Source organism: Typopeltis vanoorti, chromosome 7 (genome assembly GCF_054136105.1).
Source record: "Typopeltis vanoorti isolate ZY-2024b chromosome 7, IOZ_Tvanoo_1.0, whole genome shotgun sequence".
Classification (NCBI taxonomy): Eukaryota; Metazoa; Arthropoda; class Arachnida; order Uropygi; family Thelyphonidae; genus Typopeltis; species Typopeltis vanoorti.
In genome coordinates, this window is record NC_143555.1 from 27,791,852 (window position 1) to 27,810,455 (window position 18,604).

An 18,604-nucleotide genomic window follows, 5' to 3' on the forward strand; every position below is an offset into this window, starting at 1 on the left:
CTCAGCATCTTCCTCCGAAGATGCTGAGTAGAAAATCAGCAAAATATTATTTTAATAAATGTATTTTTCCTTTTGGGGTGCTCAAGGGTCAAAGCTGTATAACTGAAAGGAGACCTTCACATAGCCTTAAAAGGAATGCGGAGAACCGACCAGGGCTTCTCGTGGTGCAACCTGTTGGCTATCTATCTGGATACTGAACGAACGAGGATGGGCTGGCAATTTGGGATTTAGCCAACCAAATTGTATTCTTATTAGCTTAAACCAATATACAAATTGATGGTACAACATGATAAAATTTCATTCCGGCTGCTGCATCGCCCGATCAAAAAAAGGCCCCTGTTGTTTTTGCCAGGGAACCAGAGCAAAACAGTGAAAAGTCAGCTACTGAAACAAATCTGAAAGCACACCCCAACTCAACATCACCAGAGTTAAAGATCAGTACTATCAACATAAGAAGCCTGAATGGCAAAGAAATGGAGCTAGCTGAGGAATTAGATAAGTACCAGATCGACATTATAGGAGTCACTGAAACAAAAAAGACAAAAACTGGTGAGATCTTTCTGAGCAATAAATACAAAATGTTATATATGTTATATAGGACCTGTAAGATGGAGTAAGGTCATGAAAATAGTTACTGAGGCCAATCAAGTAAGCCAAAATGATGTATTTACCAATAAACAGATGTTGGTGGTTCCTGCCGGCCGGCACAGTGGGAGCGAGATTTTAACACGTGCGTGGTTCTTATTTACTGATGCTTACAAGTATTCGATCCCAGTCTCATTTTTGCGCATCGACATGCAAGTGAGCGTTAATGTTCTAAAATTCATAAAGTTTTATATTTGTCATAAAAAAAAATAGTGTTCTAAAATAGTTAGAGCATTTTCATTGGTAAATATTAACATTTCATTTAAGTTCTAGATGTATAGTATTATTTCACAGTTCAGAAATGAATTTCTGAAATTTAGGATGGCCTAGTGAAATAATGATATACACATTATAATGAATGTTATCTGTACTATCATATTATAAAAAAAATAAAATTCTACTGAATATTGTAATGAATAACTTTTTTTATTGAAAAATGAAAAACTACTTATGTAGTCATTTTTTAATTTTAGCTTTCTTCATTCGTCCATTTTATAAGATGATGCTCTGCAAGCTGATTGTCCTGAAAGATATGGAATCAGTGGTTGGTATATTGTTCAAAACTTCTCTTCAACTAATAACAGCTTTTTTGTTTTTCTACATAGAAATTAATAATTTATGCTTCATTGCTCATTTTCAGTGTTATTTTTACTCTTCTTTTAGAAATAGCAACTACTTTATGTTGTTTATTTTGATGTACTAGGATTCATACCATTTAGTTGTGAAATGAAACATAAAAGTGATTCATTCTTTAAAAATATACACATGGCAAAAACATCTGTGCACAAGTGAATGAAGTTCATTAGTAAGATAAGAATCATTTAACTTAATTACTTCTTCTGCAACTTGATGGGATTTTGTAAAAAAAAAATGTTGGTTGGACATATTTGCAATGAATATGAATCCATTTCCAGCCGTTACATCTCTTAGAAATAAAGTAATGGATGTAGGGAAACATAATTTAGTTTGTTGCTCAGTATTCAGGTCATATGTTTAAAAAAAATCTTTGCTTTTCATTCATATCATCCATCCATTGTAATAAAGAAACAATTCATGAATATGTTTATACACTGACAGACAGGAAGTTATTTACTTTGAATAGAGAACTCCATATTTAGTGATTTACAGAAGTGAAGTATTTATATTTTGTGTATTTACATGAAATATGTAAGCCTGGTTGGCTTGGTTAGCGTACCCGCTCTCCAACCAGTAGGTCACAGGTTCGAATCCTGCCATTGCCATGGATGTTTGTGATTGCCAATGGTGGGAGATGAATTTTATTACCCAGTGTGAGACCACCATCCTACTTATTGGAGGCCAGAAATGGCTTGAAAAAGTTCCATTGTAAAATCTTGTATAGAAGGATTTGTGTTCAAGAATCCTTATATACCGATTTTACTGGAGAACGAAAAATTCATACAAATTACTTGTACTTAATTAGCAATTTTTTAGTGTTTATGTAATATGGAAATATTTTAGAGTGAACTGTTAAATCGTATAACCGCCAAATTATTGTATTACAACAAAGAACAAAGAAAGTTAATTATAAATTAAATTGTAACAAAGGATTGTTAAAACAAAGATATATCTCAGACGGATTAAAATATGACCTAAGGCAATCACTATCGCGAAGGTCAAGTATGTATGGGGTTTCCCACCTTAACACAGTGACCTAAAAGGGTGGTGTGTGAAGACCCATGAAACACCCAAGAGAATAAAATCGTAACTGGACCCAAGGTCGAAGGAGCAATATAAAAAGGGAAGACATCGACCGGAAAAGGGATCACGACACAGGGGAGTCACATGCAGGAGAAGTGGGTGGGAACAACATAAAAAATAAATAAAATACACATTGCATTAATTAATTATTACTGAAAAACTCTATGCTTTTATCAATGTCAGTTTGTTTATATTTGTTACATGTGAATATTATAAGCATGGTGCTGAGATATGAGTACTTTTAAATAAATTTGATGAAATTTCTTAATTGGTTTAAATAATTTGAATGAGTTACCTTGCTAAGCTTAAAAATATCAATGTTGCAGTATATGTTGAACTAATCAACATCGATTGTTTGCATAAATTAATTTATTATTGGTGTGATAAAAATTACTGAGGAAATAATTATTGGATACACTTGTCAAATTATATTAAAAGTACTTTAGTGATGATTTTTAAATGTGTTTAAAAGTGTTTTAAATGGAACATTTTTACCAAACCAATCTATTAGCTACCGTTTATTGGTTACTTTCAAATGAAGTTTTAGTAAATGTGACATTAACATGTGAGCGGTCGAGTTTAAAGGCTCACAAAATTTTTCTATCTGCATGTAGTCCTTTCTTTCAAAGCTTATTTATGGAATATTCTTATATACATTCTACTGTTATCCTCAGTGACATGAAATACACTGAGCTGAAAACAATTGTAGACTTCATTTACAGTGAAGAGGTGAAGATTTCACTGGACCAGCTTCCTGTGCTCCTGAAAGCAGCTAAGTCTCTGAGGGTGAAAAGTTTGGAAGACATCATGGATGAAGAACAGGGTGGTGCGGATATCATAAAAGAGGAAGTAATTCAACAGACATAGTTTGAAAACTTCAAGTTTTCAAACTATGCCTCCTAGTGGAGTGCATAAACAAGTTATCATCGCCAGACTTGATGTCTATACCGTTGACAAGAGAAAATGTGCCAGTTTATTCCAGTAATTCTCCTCACTGTCATATGTTTACTCTAGTTGCATACCAGTCACCCACCCTTTCTACTGCTGAGTTGTTAGATGCTCAGTCTCACCACAGTGTGTCAACGCATTGTGGATCTAGTCAGGCATTAGTTCCTTGTTCTATGCTATCTGAACCATCCATGCCCAGTTATACTCCTCAGGACTCTGAACAGGTTATCAGATCAAGTGCCCTGGTATCATTTGAATAACCTCTTATATCACCTGTCGCTAGTTCTTCACATCATTACAAACAACATGCCTGGACTTACCAGTGCTAGATCGATTGACACTCACTCTCATCTTCAGGTGGAATGTGAACCTTGCCTAGGTGCACAAGCCTCATACTGGAATACAACAGCAACAACAAAAAAAAAAAAAAAAAAAAAAAATAACTTGCCACTGTTAACAAGATGTAAAAGAGGAAGATTTCCTTGCAACTCAGTTAGTAAATGTATAAAGAAAGAGGGGAAGATAAGACCCATAGAGCTGATCACAACAAGGGTGCTCAAGCATATTAATGAGGAGGTAGTGCTGATTGTAAGAGAAGGAAGATTACAGTTTTCATCACCTGATTCTCCATTAACTGAAGTTTCCCTTCCTCATGCATATGTAAATAGGAGTGTGATTCAGACATAATTTTCCGATGTTCAATGTTCTCTAATGATGGAAAAATCGTGATTTGGAGATGATACAGTAATTGATATAGCATTACCTCCATTATCACAGATTATGACAACAGATGGTATATCTTCTCATAGGCCTCGTGGTACCATGATATCATTTGGACATCCTCTTGTATCACTTGTTTGTTTTTAACATGGTTTGTTAGATGTATCTCCTCGGTAAAGGATAAGGGTGTATCTACAAGCAGCAGACTCCTTCCAAATGTAAAAAGCATTTGGAAGGAGTCTGCTGCTTGTAAAGAGAAGAAAGAAGTTTCTGCACTCAGTAGCCAATCATTTCTAGTCTTAGTTCCACTGACTAGGCTGAAGTAGAGTGCTGCTCCAATTATCTGTCCATCCAATACTGATAGTGCTAAATGCCAAACTTTTGCTTTTATTCCTGCCCTACAGTGTCTCAACTGCAACACCTGGAAAGAGAAATCGAGGTAGTCAGAAAGGAAGCGGAATGTATGAGAACTGAATTGAGGAATACAAATAGGAACATTGGGACGCTTGGAAGTTTAGTTGACAACAAGAGCAAGAATTGGTTGGAGAGAGAGTGGAAGTGACAGGAAGTCGAAAGAATGAAATAGCATTAGAAAGTTAGGTAATGAGATGATGCCTTAAAAGGGCAGAAGAATGGCAAAGCAGGAGAAAGAGAAGGGATAAAAATGCAAGAGTAATACAAGAGAGAGAGTAAAGGATGTTAGTGCAAGTAGTAATGAAGCCACGACAGGTACAATATGTCCGAAAAGTACTTTCCTGGTAGAACAATGAAGAGGATGACTAGTAATGAAGAGAGGATAAATGTGAAGGAGATGGCAGTAATGATTAGTACTAATGACGAGGGGCAGCATTAATTGGGTGGCAAAGGATTTGAGAGCAATGTTAGAGATTGTGCAGCAGAAAAGTGTGAGGGGTTGTGTAGTGAGTGTATGTTCTCACATTTCATAATGCAGAATTAAGTAGAAGAGCAGTGACAAAGAATGAATGATTGCATGAATGTTTAGCAAAAGAAGACTAGAATACGTCGATATTTGGAGTGCATTTGATGTCTACCATCAAAGAAGAATCGGCATCAAAAAAGAATGCTGTATGCAAAAGATGAGTTGCATCTGAATAGGGAGAGACACAAGCTTTTGCAGAGGTTGCTGTTCTCTGAACAAGTGGAAGTGTTTGGACAGGGAAACTAGAATTGATAGGGTTGAGAGCAGGAATTACAGCCTTGTGTGGGGAAGACATTTCAGGAGGTAAGGTAACATTGAGTGTATTGGAAATTATGGACAATAATAGAATGAGGCCAAGAGTAACGATTTAGCTGACTTTAGATACACCCTCTGTCCAAGAAGAAACCGAACATTTCAAAAATAGAAGAAAATAGTGGCCCCACCTGTTGTATCTTTTTGTTGTCGAAAGCAGCAACCTTCATTAGTGTTGTGTCAACTGTTTATGACATTTTTGTTTCATTAGAAGCGAGTTATAGTGCCAAGAGTGACGGTGTGTTTTGACGAACAGGCAGAAAATGAGTTTTAAACAGAGAGCTGCGATTGACTTTTGTGTTAAACTTGGTAAAAGTTTTGCTGAAATGCTTCAAAAAGTATACATGATGAATGCTTATCCCATACTCAAGTTTACGAGTGGTTTTTGCAATTTCAAAGAGGTCATGAGATGCTTGAGGATGACGAAAAGCCGGGCCGTTCAGAAACTGGACTGAGCGAAGTTAACATCCAAGAAGTGTGCGATTTCTTCAAAGAAAACCCGAAATTGTCAATGAGATTGATTGAAGATGAATTGGGATTCCAAAATCAACTATGCACAACATTTTGACTGAGAGTTTGGGCCTTCGTAAATTGAATTTGCAATTTGTTCCCCACAAGTTGACCGACGACCAAAAAATGTATCCAATTTTATTTATTTATTTAGCATATGGCATAATAAAGAAGCATGACATCAGAATATATAAATACATATTTGTGCAGACAATAAAATGTATTGAATTGAACACTGCAAGGACCTCATTAAAACCACTCGTAAGGACTCAAACTTCCTTGAAAATCGTTACTGGTGACAAAATGATGTTTTGAGTATAAGCGTGAAACGAAACATCAGAGTGCTGAGTGGAGACCACCAGAAGAGGGGCATTCGAAAAAAAGTTGCTTGGAAAAGTCAAAAGTAAAGACAATGCTGATTTGTTTCTACAATTCCAAGGGCATTATCCACAAAGAATTCGTTCCGCCTGGCCAAACAGTCAATGGTGAGTTTTATCTCGAAGTTTTGAAGCGATTGATAGCGAGAATTTGTCGTGTACGACATGAATATCGTGATGCAGGCAGCTGGTCACTTTTGCATGATAATGCACCATCTCATTGTTCGAACATTGTGAGATAGTTTTTGAGGAAAAACCAAGTTTGTGTGTTGGATCACTCGCCGTATTCACTTGATTTTCTCTTTCTCTTCCACCGAGTTCATTTGCCGATCAAACGAAAGCTATACTACACCATTGAAAACGTTCAAGCTGCAGTAACCACGATCTCAAAAGTATCCTAAAAACTGATATAAAAAACTCATTTAACAAATTAATTGACCTGCCAAACGCTGTATCGAAGCTGAGGGAGAGTATATTGATTGAAATAAATGATTTGAATAATTATAATTGGCCTGTGTTTTATTTTCTATCAAAAGTTCAGTTTCTTTTTGGACAGAGGGTGTAAAGAGAGGACTGAGAAGTGCCGTTTTCTATATACTAATGTCAGGAGCATTAGGAATAAAGGGAATGAATTAGTAGCACTGATTGATTTAATCTCTTCTAAAATTATTGGTATTAGTGAAACATGGTTAACAGAGGATGATGTCTTGACAGGAATAGAGGCAGAAGGATATACTTTTTTCTGGCAGGATAGGGAGATAAATGAGGTGGAGGAGTATTGTTTATGGGCTTATGAGATGTACCTTCTAAGGATAGAGAGAGAGAGAGTCGGGAGGGATATAGTGTGCATGGCTTTGAGGATGTATGGTGTGAATTAGATGTTCGAAGGACCAGATATATAGTTGGATGGTGTTATAGGCCAGGCAAAGTAAAAGGGAATGAACAGGAAATGTTCATACAAATTGGCTTGATTAGTGGAAAGCATGTGATCATTATGAGTGATTTCAATTATGGAAATATAGATTGCCGTATTCACTTGATTTTCTCTTTCTCTTCCACCGAGTTCATTTGCCGATCAAACGAAAGCTATACTACACCATTGAAAACGTTCAAGCTGCAGTAACCACGATCTCAAAAGTATCCTAAAAACTGATATAAAAAACTCATTTAACAAATTAATTGACCTGCCAAACGCTGTATCGAAGCTGAGGGAGAGTATATTGATTGAAATAAATGATTTGAATAATTATAATTGGCCTGTGTTTTATTTTCTATCAAAAGTTCAGTTTCTTTTTGGACAGAGGGTGTAAAGAGAGGACTGAGAAGTGCCGTTTTCTATATACTAATGTCAGGAGCATTAGGAATAAAGGGAATGAATTAGTAGCACTGATTGATTTAATCTCTTCTAAAATTATTGGTATTAGTGAAACATGGTTAACAGAGGATGATGTCTTGACAGGAATAGAGGCAGAAGGATATACTTTTTTCTGGCAGGATAGGGAGATAAATGAGGTGGAGGAGTATTGTTTATGGGCTTATGAGATGTACCTTCTAAGGATAGAGAGAGAGAGAGTCGGGAGGGATATAGTGTGCATGGCTTTGAGGATGTATGGTGTGAATTAGATGTTCGAAGGACCAGATATATAGTTGGATGGTGTTATAGGCCAGGCAAAGTAAAAGGGAATGAACAGGAAATGTTCATACAAATTGGCTTGATTAGTGGAAAGCATGTGATCATTATGAGTGATTTCAATTATGGAAATATAGATTGGACAGAGGAATTAGCCTGTGGTATTAAGAAAACTCAATTTTTGGAATTCTTGAGGGTCAACTATCTTAAATAGCATGTGTTGGAGAGAATGCTCTGAACAAGAGTTTTGGATTTGATTATAGCATCAGAGGATTTATGGTGACAGAAATATCATATTTGCCTCCACTTGGTGAACGTGACCAAGTGGTATTGATCTGTGGGGGAGGGGTAGGCATAGGCATGCAAAAGTCTTAAAGAGAAAGGAAATGATGTGAAATTATAAGGCAGGCAATTTTAATAGTCTTAGAAATCAACTTGGGGTAGTGCCATGGATGGATTAGAGGGTAAAGAGGTTAGTGGTGCATAGAAGCCAGTTAAGGACCATTTGTTAACAGCAGTAGCAAAGTGTATGCAATATTTAAAAATTTGGGGTAAAATGGATGACCACTGAGATTAAAAAAGAATTGCAGATAAAATAGAGGTTATGGCAAAAGTATAGAATGAGAGGTAGTGAACAGTTGAATGAGGAATACAAAGTTTAAGTAAGAAAGGTGACTAATATAATCAGGAATGGAAAATTAGAATATGAGAGGAGCTAGCACTGCATTCAAGGACAACCCTAAGCAATTTCTTCATTGAAAGAATGAAAGTTAGCAAAAGAAAGAATGATTGTGGATAAATGGTCTTGTTAGATATAAAAGGTAGTCTAATAACCAAGGCAAATGATATTGTAGAACTGTTTAATGATTATAATAAATTTAGTTTAATCCTTTATCCAAGTGTGAGCAAAGGTGGTCCAAGCTAACATCACTCCTATCTCAGTATTTCCCATAAGAGTTGCCCGGTGTTGTACTACCTTACCCCAGTCCTGAAGATACTTTCAGGCGCAAACTTTGTTTGCTCACACTTGGATAAAGGATTAAACTGAATTTATTATAGTCTAACCAAGTGAAAAATAAACTTTCAACATCTTTCTCTAAATCCAGAGTAATTTAATAAAAAGGTGCCACACCTTTTATCAACTCCTGTAGGTAAAAATGACCTCGCTATTGCTTCTGCCTGGTATCGCCACATCTGGGCCTGGCTCCCACTGAAGAGACCTCAATAAAGGTCGAAACTAGTCTGGATAGTGGCCCTTCCCTTAATGCATAACATTATGCATATCTGCAAGGAGATGTGTTTTGCATTATGGGAGATACTGAGATAGGAGTGATGTTAGCTTGGGCCCCTTTGAACGAGTTTCCCGGTGTTGTACTACCTTACCCCAGTCCTGAAGGTACTTTCAGGTGCAAACTTTCTTTGCTCACACTTGGATAAAGGATTAAACTAAATTTATTATAGTCTAACCAAGTGAAAAATAAACTTTCAACATGTTTAATGATTACTTTATTAGAATGTTTCATTCTGGGGATGCGAGTCTTATGCCAGAGAGGATGGAGAGGGTTAATGAATTAAAAGTAAGTGAAGTTGGGTGTATTTGTGATAGTAAATACTCTGGATGTCAGCAAAGTAAGACTAGGTGAAATTTTGCCATGAGGCTTAAGAGTATGCACTAACGAACTAACGGCTCCCTTGACTGGGCTATTTAATGAATGACTTGCAACTAGAAAAGTTCCTTGGGAGTAGAATGAGGATAAGATAGCCACTGCATAACAGTGGTGGGAGAATGGAGGCATCAAATTATAGTTTGTGATGCTTATGTGGTTGTTAAGGTATTAGAAAAATTGGTAAGAGCTCGTATACAAAAGCGGGCAGATGAAAATAATATCTGTGAAGGTCAGCACAGATTTGTTTAGGGACGTTCTTGTTTCAGTAATCTCGTAAACTTTTATGATAAAGTAACAAGATTGGTTGATGAAGGAAATGCATACACTAATTTTTTTTTTTTTTTAGATTTTGCAAAGGCATTTGATAAGGTATCACATGATAAACTGATATTTAAGCTGCAATATATGGATTTGATAAGTAGATGGGCTGGATTGGCAATTAGTCATCTTATAGATATCAAAGGATTGTACATGGAGGGACAGTATCAGAGGAAAGGAAAGTTACTGGTGGAATTCCACAGAGGTTGGGAAGGTTATTGAGAGTAGTACTGATGTAGTGGCTCTTCAGGAGGATCTTAATAAGTTGGAAATATTGGTAGATAAATGGGGATGTCAGTTTAATGTTGATATATATAAGGTTTTGAATTTTAGGAACTGCATACTCTATATGTTGAAGTAGCCTGGAGGAAGTTAAGGGATCTTGGGATTATGGTGGATTGAAATTTGAAATTTAAGGGGCATGTTACAAAGGTTATTAAAACAATGAACAATAATCAGCAGCGATAACATAATAGTGATTTCAGATTTGAGCACAGTAGTCCAGATGTGCCTGATCGATCACCCACATCTGGACTATTGGGCTCAAATCTGGTCACTAGAGTTTAGAGGGGATGAAGATACTTTGGAGGGTTCATGGACAATTCATCTCGGTAAAATTCATCAAGAGGAAAATTTATTGCAGGGAAAATTCATTGCGGAAAAACGCTGAAAGCGTTATTCGCTAGAAAATTGAAATGATATTGCATTAATACCGATATAGGAAAAGTAAATGCAGTGCAAGATAAATTTCACAAAATATAGTTTATTTATGTATTATTTGTTTAGATTTTCATATTTTTATTCTTATACAATGAAAGTAATATTTTATTGATTGGTGAGTTTCCTAATTTCTGCTTTGTCTTAAAAAGTTGTAAATATTTTTTATCAGTTAAATACTACAGGTTCTGCTGATGGAATATTAATATTTACAAAACTGAAATAGGTTTAGGGAGAAAGGGCATTATATTTAAGAATATTTATTCTGCAAACCGTTCGTATAAGATACACTCTTAAGATCATCCAAGTCTATTCACCAACAATAAGTCATATTGACGAAGAAATTGAAGCCTTCTATCATGATGTCTCCCAACTCTACAATAAAAGAAAACATCATTTCAGGATTGTAATGGATGACTTTAATGCTAGAATTGGTATACAACATTCAGATGAAAGCTCAGTAGGAAATTTTGGATATGACATGAGAGATGACAGAGGAGCACGGTTAATAGAATTTGCAGAAAAAGAAAACCTGTATGTCATGAATTCCTTTTTCAAGAAAAAAAAAAAAAAAAACATAGAAAGTGGACATGGAAAAGTCCAAATGGGAAAACTAGTGACATTGACTTTATCTTCAGCAATAAGAAAAACATTTATAAACACCTTCAACATTGGAAGTGACCATCGTATGGGATGCAGTAAAATCCATATAAACTGCCAAAAAGAAATAAGAAAAATATTTCAAAGATCAAAGCAAACAGATGTACACAAACTCGACATTTCTCTCTCTCTCTCTCTCTCTATGTTCACTGGGCATCTACAGATGCTGTATGGTCACTCCGATGCTCGGTGATGTGCCACACAAGGCCTCACCATGTAGTCCTGTTGTTTGCTTTTCTGGCAGCCTCAACTCTCTGGAGATCAGTCACTCCACATACACCATCCATCCATCTCATTGATGGTCTACTCTTTCCTCTTTTTCCAGGAACCTTACCTTCTATTACTGTTCTGAGAAGTCCTCCTTCCATCCTTTCTATGTGTCCAAAATATTTTAATTTTCTTCTGTCAATTATCCTTAAGGAGCCTTAAAGTACTACTGATCTTTTCTAGCACCCATTCATTTGTACACCTTTCAGTATACGATATCCTCAACAGCCTTCTGTAACACCACATCTCAAAAGCAGATATCCATTTCTTATCTGACTTCTTTAGGTTCCAAGTCTCGCATCCATAAGTCGCTGTTGGAAAAACAATTGTATCCAAAATCCTCAACTTTGTTCCCATGGAGATAGATCCATCCTTCCAGATTTTAGACAGGTCTTTGACTGTTGTTTTAGCCATTCCTAACCTTTTTTGACGTCTTCCGAACAGCAATTCTTCACATTAATAATGGATCCCAGGTACTCAAACTTGCTGACTTCCTTAATTCTTTCTCCATTAAGGTACACTTGTTTCTCAAGAGCTTCTCTGTTTGTACTTCCTTTAAGAACCATAATCTTTGTCTTGCTAGGATTGAGTTGAAGTCCTCTGTTATTACTGCTCTTGTTAACTTTGTCAAGAATTACTTCTAGTTCTTCCATGTCATTACAAAGGAGTAGTACTGTATCATCAGCATACCTCAGATTACTTATCAAGCTACCTCCTTTCCTAATTCCTGTCCTGAGCTCATCCATTGCTTCATGCATGATGTCCTCTGCATATATACTAAACAAGTGAGGAGAAAGTAAACATCCTTGCCTTACTTCTTTTCCAACTTGAAGCCAGTCAGTCAATCCAACACCTGTTCTTACCATGGCTTCTTGATCCCTATGCAAGTTGGCTATCAACCTGATAGTGTGTTGAGGAAAACCCATTCTTTTCATTACTTCCCACAGTTTCACATGCTCAGCACAGTCAACAATAAAAAAGATGTATTCCAACACGAACTAAACGATAGATTTAAACATCTTATTATAGATCACAATGCTGATCTTTCAGAAAGTAATGACAGTATTGCCCAAAACCTTTTGCAGTGCTCACTTGAAATAGCTGGTACCAAAGAACAGAAACAAGCCACAATTTCTGAAGAAACAAAGAGAAATGAAAAATCAGTTAACCTACAGAATAAAATTGAATACACTGAATTGTGCAAAATGATCAGAAAATGTATCACAGAAGAAATAAGAAAATTCAATTGCAAATTCATACAACAAACAATTGAAAACAACCGTAGTCTAGTCTCAAAAAAGCCAAACGGCAATTGATGAACAGCAACAAACAGATGGTTGCAATAAGAAGGGACATTCACCAGAGATAAATATACTATAGCAATAAGAGTTGAAGAATTTTACTCAATATTATATCAGGATGATGAATTAAATGAAGAAGAAGACAACTACGAAACAGCTGAAGTACCTCAGATTCTACCAGAAGTTAGCTTGCAAAATGGAAAAGCTGCAGGTGAGGATGGAGTTATAGCTGATCTTCTAAAAGCAGGTGGAGAAATGATCTAAAAAATTTTGGTAAAACTATTTACCCTATGTCTGAAGAAAAATTATGTACCAAGAACATGGAAGAAGACTATCCTAATTCTGATACAAAATAAAAATAAAAGGTGAAGTAAAAGACTTGAAAACCACCAACTCGTCTACTATCAGTGTCTGGACTCATAGAATTTGTGCAACTCTAGACCTAGCACAACCAAAAGAACAGGCAGGTTTTCGAAGTGGCTTCAGTACAATGGATTATATTCAAGTTCTACAACAGGTTATTGAAAGGTGTAATGAATATCAATTACCACTATGTCTTGGTTTTATTGACTATGTGAAAGTCTTTGATTCACTTAAAACTTGTGCAATACTTAAAGCATTATGAAACCAACAAGTGGAGGAGCGATACACCAATGTCAGCAGCAATTCATTTCAATGAAAACATCTCTACTGTCAAAATACAGAGAGGTATAAGACAGGGTGACTCAATATCTCCAAAATTATTCACAGCGTGCCTAGAAGAAATATTCAAACTTCTTGTTTGGGAAGGGAAAGGTCTGAAGATAAATGAAAGATATTTAAACCATTTATGCTTTGCAGATGACATAGTTGTTAGCTTTACTTCACCTGCACATGAATTACAGACTCATATCCATGAACTCCAAATTGCTAGCAAAACAGTTGGCCTAAAGAAGACCCAAGTTATGTTCAATAGCTATGTCCAACCAGAAATATTAAAAATCAATAACGAGGAAGTTAAACAAGTAGATCATTACATATACTTGGATAATAGATATCAATGGAACAAAATATCATTGACGAAATTAAAAGGCACGATGCTTGGGTGGAAAGCATTTGGAAAATTGCATTCAATATTCAAAAGTCAACTATCATTATGCATGAAGAGAAAAGTTTTTAACCAATGTATTCTTCCAATACTGACATATGGCTGTAAAACATGGATATTGAATGCAAAGGAAATTCAAAAATTAAGAACACCAACACAATTTGGTATGAAAAGAAGTATGCTTGGTATCACAAGATTGGATCACAAAAAGAATACATGGATAAGAAATCAAACCAAAGTCTCTGACATCATAGGAAGAGTGAAACATCTGAAGTGGCAATGGGCTGACATATTGCTCGAAGACAAGATCAGCGATCTAGTCGGTTGTTAACGACATGATATTTCTGATTACAGTTTATTTTTAAATGTTTCACAAGAGAAGTAATTAATTACGTATTTCACTTTAGGAGCATGCATAGTGCTTAAGGGTCAAAGCTGTATAACTGAGAGGAGACCTCCACATAGCCTTTAAAGGAATGCGGAGAACCGACCAGGGCTTCTGGATTGGACCTTATGTCCAATCCTCACCTTCTTGTGGTGCACCCTGTTGGGTATCTACTTGGATACTGAATGAACGAGTATGGTTAGATGGATCAGAGATTGGCTCTCTGAACGATACCAGCAGGTTGTGTATGATGGAGCAGTCTCAAAAAAGAAGGATAACAAGTGACTTGCCACAGGGTTCTGTTCTTGGGCCCCTGCTGTTTGTAAACAATATATCATGTGGACTGACTGGGGATCTTCAATTATTTGCTAATGATGCAGAGTTGGGAAGAATTATAAATAGCACTGCTGATGCTAAATCCCTTCAGAAAGATTTGAATAGACTTTTTACTTGGACAAAAGAGTGGGGGTTGTAGTTTTAATATCAAGAAGTGCAAGGTGTTGTTTTGGAGTGCAGAAATATGAGGCTGTGTACTATATCGATGCTGTACTGCAGAAAGTGGATGAGATTAGAGATTTGGGAATGATGGTTGACAGTAGGCTGAAGTTTTGAGGGCATATTGCTAGTGTTCCAAAGGTTGCACATCATAGTACTGCTATGATAAGAAGTATGCTAACATGCAAGGATAAGGAAGTGGTTGTGCCACTGTACAAGGCACTGGTCAGACCACACTTGGACTATTGTGCTCAGATCTGGTCACCTGGTTTTCAATGTGATGTGGAGACATTGAAGAGGGCCCAGAGACGAGTGACTAAGACAATATCAGGAGTTTAGAATGCTATGGAGAGAGGTTGCAGAAATGTGGATTGCAGAGTTTGGTGGATAGGAGGAAGAAAGGTGATATGATAGAGATGTTTAAGTTAGTGAGAGTATTTTATCAGATTAATCCAGAGGGGATTATAAAAAGAGTAGAAGGTAAGAGGGGAAGAGCCAGAGGTCATTCCTGGAAGTTATGTAAAAGTGTGGTGAAGAAGGTGGTGAGGAGTAGATTTTTTACATGGAGAATTTTCAGTGAATGGAATGCATTACCAGAATGTGTTGTTAATGCGAGGAGTGCTAAGGATTTTAAGATTCTATATGATAAATATGTTGTAAGTTGAATGAACCTCCCACGATGAGTCTGTCGACTCCATGGAGGGTGTAAATAATAATATATATTTCTTATATAATTTCTGTAATTATTAATGGTATAAATCTTTCTCTCTCGATGAGTCTTTGACTCCAGGAAAGTTGATGTCATAATAATAATAATAAAAACTTATATCTTCCTTGGATGAGTCTTTGTTTCCAAGAGAATGCAGTAATAATAATGAATTAGTTAGTTATTCTCAACATATACTAAATAATAACTAAAATGTTACTTATTATTCCCATTATTTGGCCAAAGTTAAATTTGGCATCTCATAAATTATTATGCTCGTATCAGTATGTGCATGCAAGCACACTTCAGTAAATGAGATGGAATAGGAGAAATACAGGAAGGTCTATAGTCCTAAAACTGTGCCACCTGTTGGCTTTGGTTGTGTGTTTTTAACTTTTAGGTTGAAAGTTTATTTTTCACTTGGTCAGACTATAATAAATTTAGTTTAATCCTTTATCCAAGTGTGTGCAAACAAAGTTTGCGCCTGAAAGTATCTTCAGGACTGGGGTAAAGTGGTACAACACCGGGCAACTCCTTGCAAAGGTGGAGCAAGCTACCAACACTCCTATCTCAGTATCTCCCATAATGCAAAACACATCTCCTTGCAGATATGTATAATGTTATGCATTAAGGGAAGGGCCACTACCCAGACTAGTTTCGACCTTTATTGAGGTCTCTTCAGTGGGAGCCAGGTCCAAGTGGAGATACCAAGGCAGAAGCATTAGCAAGGTCATCTCCTCCTATAGGAGCTCGAAACTAGTCTGGGTAGTGGCCCTTCCCTTAATGCATAACATTATACATATCCGCAAGGAGATGTGTTTTGCATTATGGGAGATACTGAGATAGGAGTGTTGGTAGCTTGCTCCACCTTTGCAAGGAGTTGCCTGGTGTTGTACCACTTTACCCCAGTCCTGAAGATACTTTCAGGCTCAAACTTTGTTTGCACACACTTGGATAAAGGATTAAACTAAATGTATTATAACTTTTAGGTTGATTGTCTGCAGATGAGAGTTTCCCATATGAAAGGCAGTTTGTTGCAACTTACCTGGTTGGCTGAGTGGTTAGCATATCCACTTTTCAACCAACAGGTTGCAGGTTCAAATCCTGCCATGGGCATGGATGTTTATAATTGTCTTTAGGTGAGAAAGAATTTCATCACTCGGTGTGAGACACCACCTGCATATTGGAAACCTGAGGTGGCTTGAAAAAGTTCCATGTTTTGTCTCTAGAGCAGAGGTTGCCAATCTGTGGTTTGCAGGAAAATTTTGCTGGTCTGTGGAGAAATTTGGACACCGAGACAGGATTGCTGACAATTTTGATCTAGGAGCGCTTTTGTTGTCAGGCCACAGTCGACCTGCCGGCAGCACGGCAGGCTTCAGTGGCACATGCCAACCTGCACAACAATCAAATCCCCCGGGAATACCTATTCTCGTCCAGTTGTTTTATTTTGTTAAAGCGAATTGTCGTCTGCCAACACTATACTGGTGTTTATTCCTCACGATACTCTTCTTAGGTAAGCGACGAGTGATGCTTTTATTTTTACTGTGCACAGTGTGATATTTAATGGCATCGAAGAGCTTGAGTTTGATAAATGTCATTTCTTGTTTGGTTTAAGATTTGAATAAAATAAATCCACAATGAGTGAGAAAAAGCAACCAAGCATTTTGCATTTCTTTGGTAATACTTCGTGTAACCGTGAGTTGATCAATGAATCAGAGCATCCACAGCCCCTGCCAGGCACCATCAGGAATGGCATTACAACTGGAGGCGAAAAGAAGAAAAAGTTCAAGGTTTCAAGAAAATATGATGGGGACTACTTGGATTTTGGATTTATTCAAGAACCTGAAAGTGAGCTGGATCCACGGCCGCTTTGTGTCGTGTTCTGAGAGTTTATGCAATGATGCCATGAAACCTTCAAAACTCACCAGGCACTTGCAGTCAAAACACTCAGAATTATCTAAGAAGCCAGTTAAATATTTTCAAATGATGTGTGAAAGTATGCAAAAGCAAATAAGTTCATTATCAAAAATGACTGTTGAAGATAAGTCCCTAGTAAAGGCTTCTTATTTGATGGCACTTCAAATCGCAAAAAGTAAAAAGCCATATTTTGACAGGATACCACATGGAACTCTAATCAGTAAACTGGAGCAGATGGGGATGGATATAGGGTTGGTGAGATGGATAGGAGGGTGCTTGTTGGAGAGATACCAGAGAGTGGTTTATTCAGGAGTGGAGTCCAAAAGATGGCTTGTGACTAGTGGTGTGCCGCAGGGTTCTGTTCTTGGACCACTACTTTTCAATTTGTTCATAAACAATATAGGAAAGGATCTGAGAGGAAGTGTTCACAATTGCTCTACCCAACTTTGCATCAGCAAAGTTGGGTAGAGCAATTGTGAGTGCACAGGATGTCAAAATTTTGCAGGATGATTTGGATAGTTTGTAGGACTGGGCTAGGTAAAATGGATATCAATTTAATGTGGCAGAGTGTAAGGTTATGTATTTTGGATCGAAAAGATTAGCAGCAGTATATCACATTGGTGGAACCGTACTCCAGGAGATTGATGAGGCCAGGTATTTGGGAGTGTTGGTGGATAGAGAGTTGAAGTTTAGGGAGCACATTGCAAAAGTGGCTAAATCAGCTCATCAAATCACTTGGTTACTTAAAAAGACTTTAACATGCAGAGACAAACAAGTTATTGTTCCTCTATATCGAGCCCTGATAAGACCCCATCTGGACTACTGTGCCCAGATATGGGTGCCAGGGTTTCTTCTTGATGGGGAGGAGGTGGAGAGGATCCAGAGACGAGTGATCAAGATGGTGGCAGGTCTGTGGAATGAACCTTATGAGAACAGATTGAAGATTTGTGGGTTGCAAAAATTGGTTGATAGGCAGAAAAGGGGTGATATGATTGAGACATTCAAATTACTGAAGGGTTTCTATAAGATCAATCCAGAAGATATTTTTGAGAATAGGACTGGTGGTGGGAGGACTAGGGGCCATTCATGGAAGCTGGGCAAGAATGTGGTTAACAAGGGTGTTAGAGCTAGGTTTTTTACTTGGAGAGTGGTAAATGAGTGGAATAAGCTGCCAGAGTCTGTTGTGGGTTCTATGATCGTGAATGAGTTCAAGGCGAGGTATGATAGATACTGTGTGAATGTCAAATAGTTGTTCTTGACATGATGTTAGGGCCTCCCTCGAT

At 37.0% G+C, this 18,604-nt stretch overlaps 1 protein-coding gene across 2 annotated transcripts in view; it reads left to right on the plus strand.

The window, feature by feature from the left end:
• Nedd4 (E3 ubiquitin-protein ligase Nedd4) overlaps positions 1-18,604 on the plus strand; it is a 523,801-nt gene that overhangs the window by 439,989 nt on the left and 65,208 nt on the right. For both annotated transcript variants that reach the window (XM_090395739.1, XM_090395738.1), the window contains exon 18: positions 1,119-1,189. In XM_090395739.1, the coding sequence (XP_090251865.1) occupies positions 1,119-1,189 (71 nt within the window). The remainder of the gene's footprint in view (positions 1-1,118; positions 1,190-18,604) is intronic.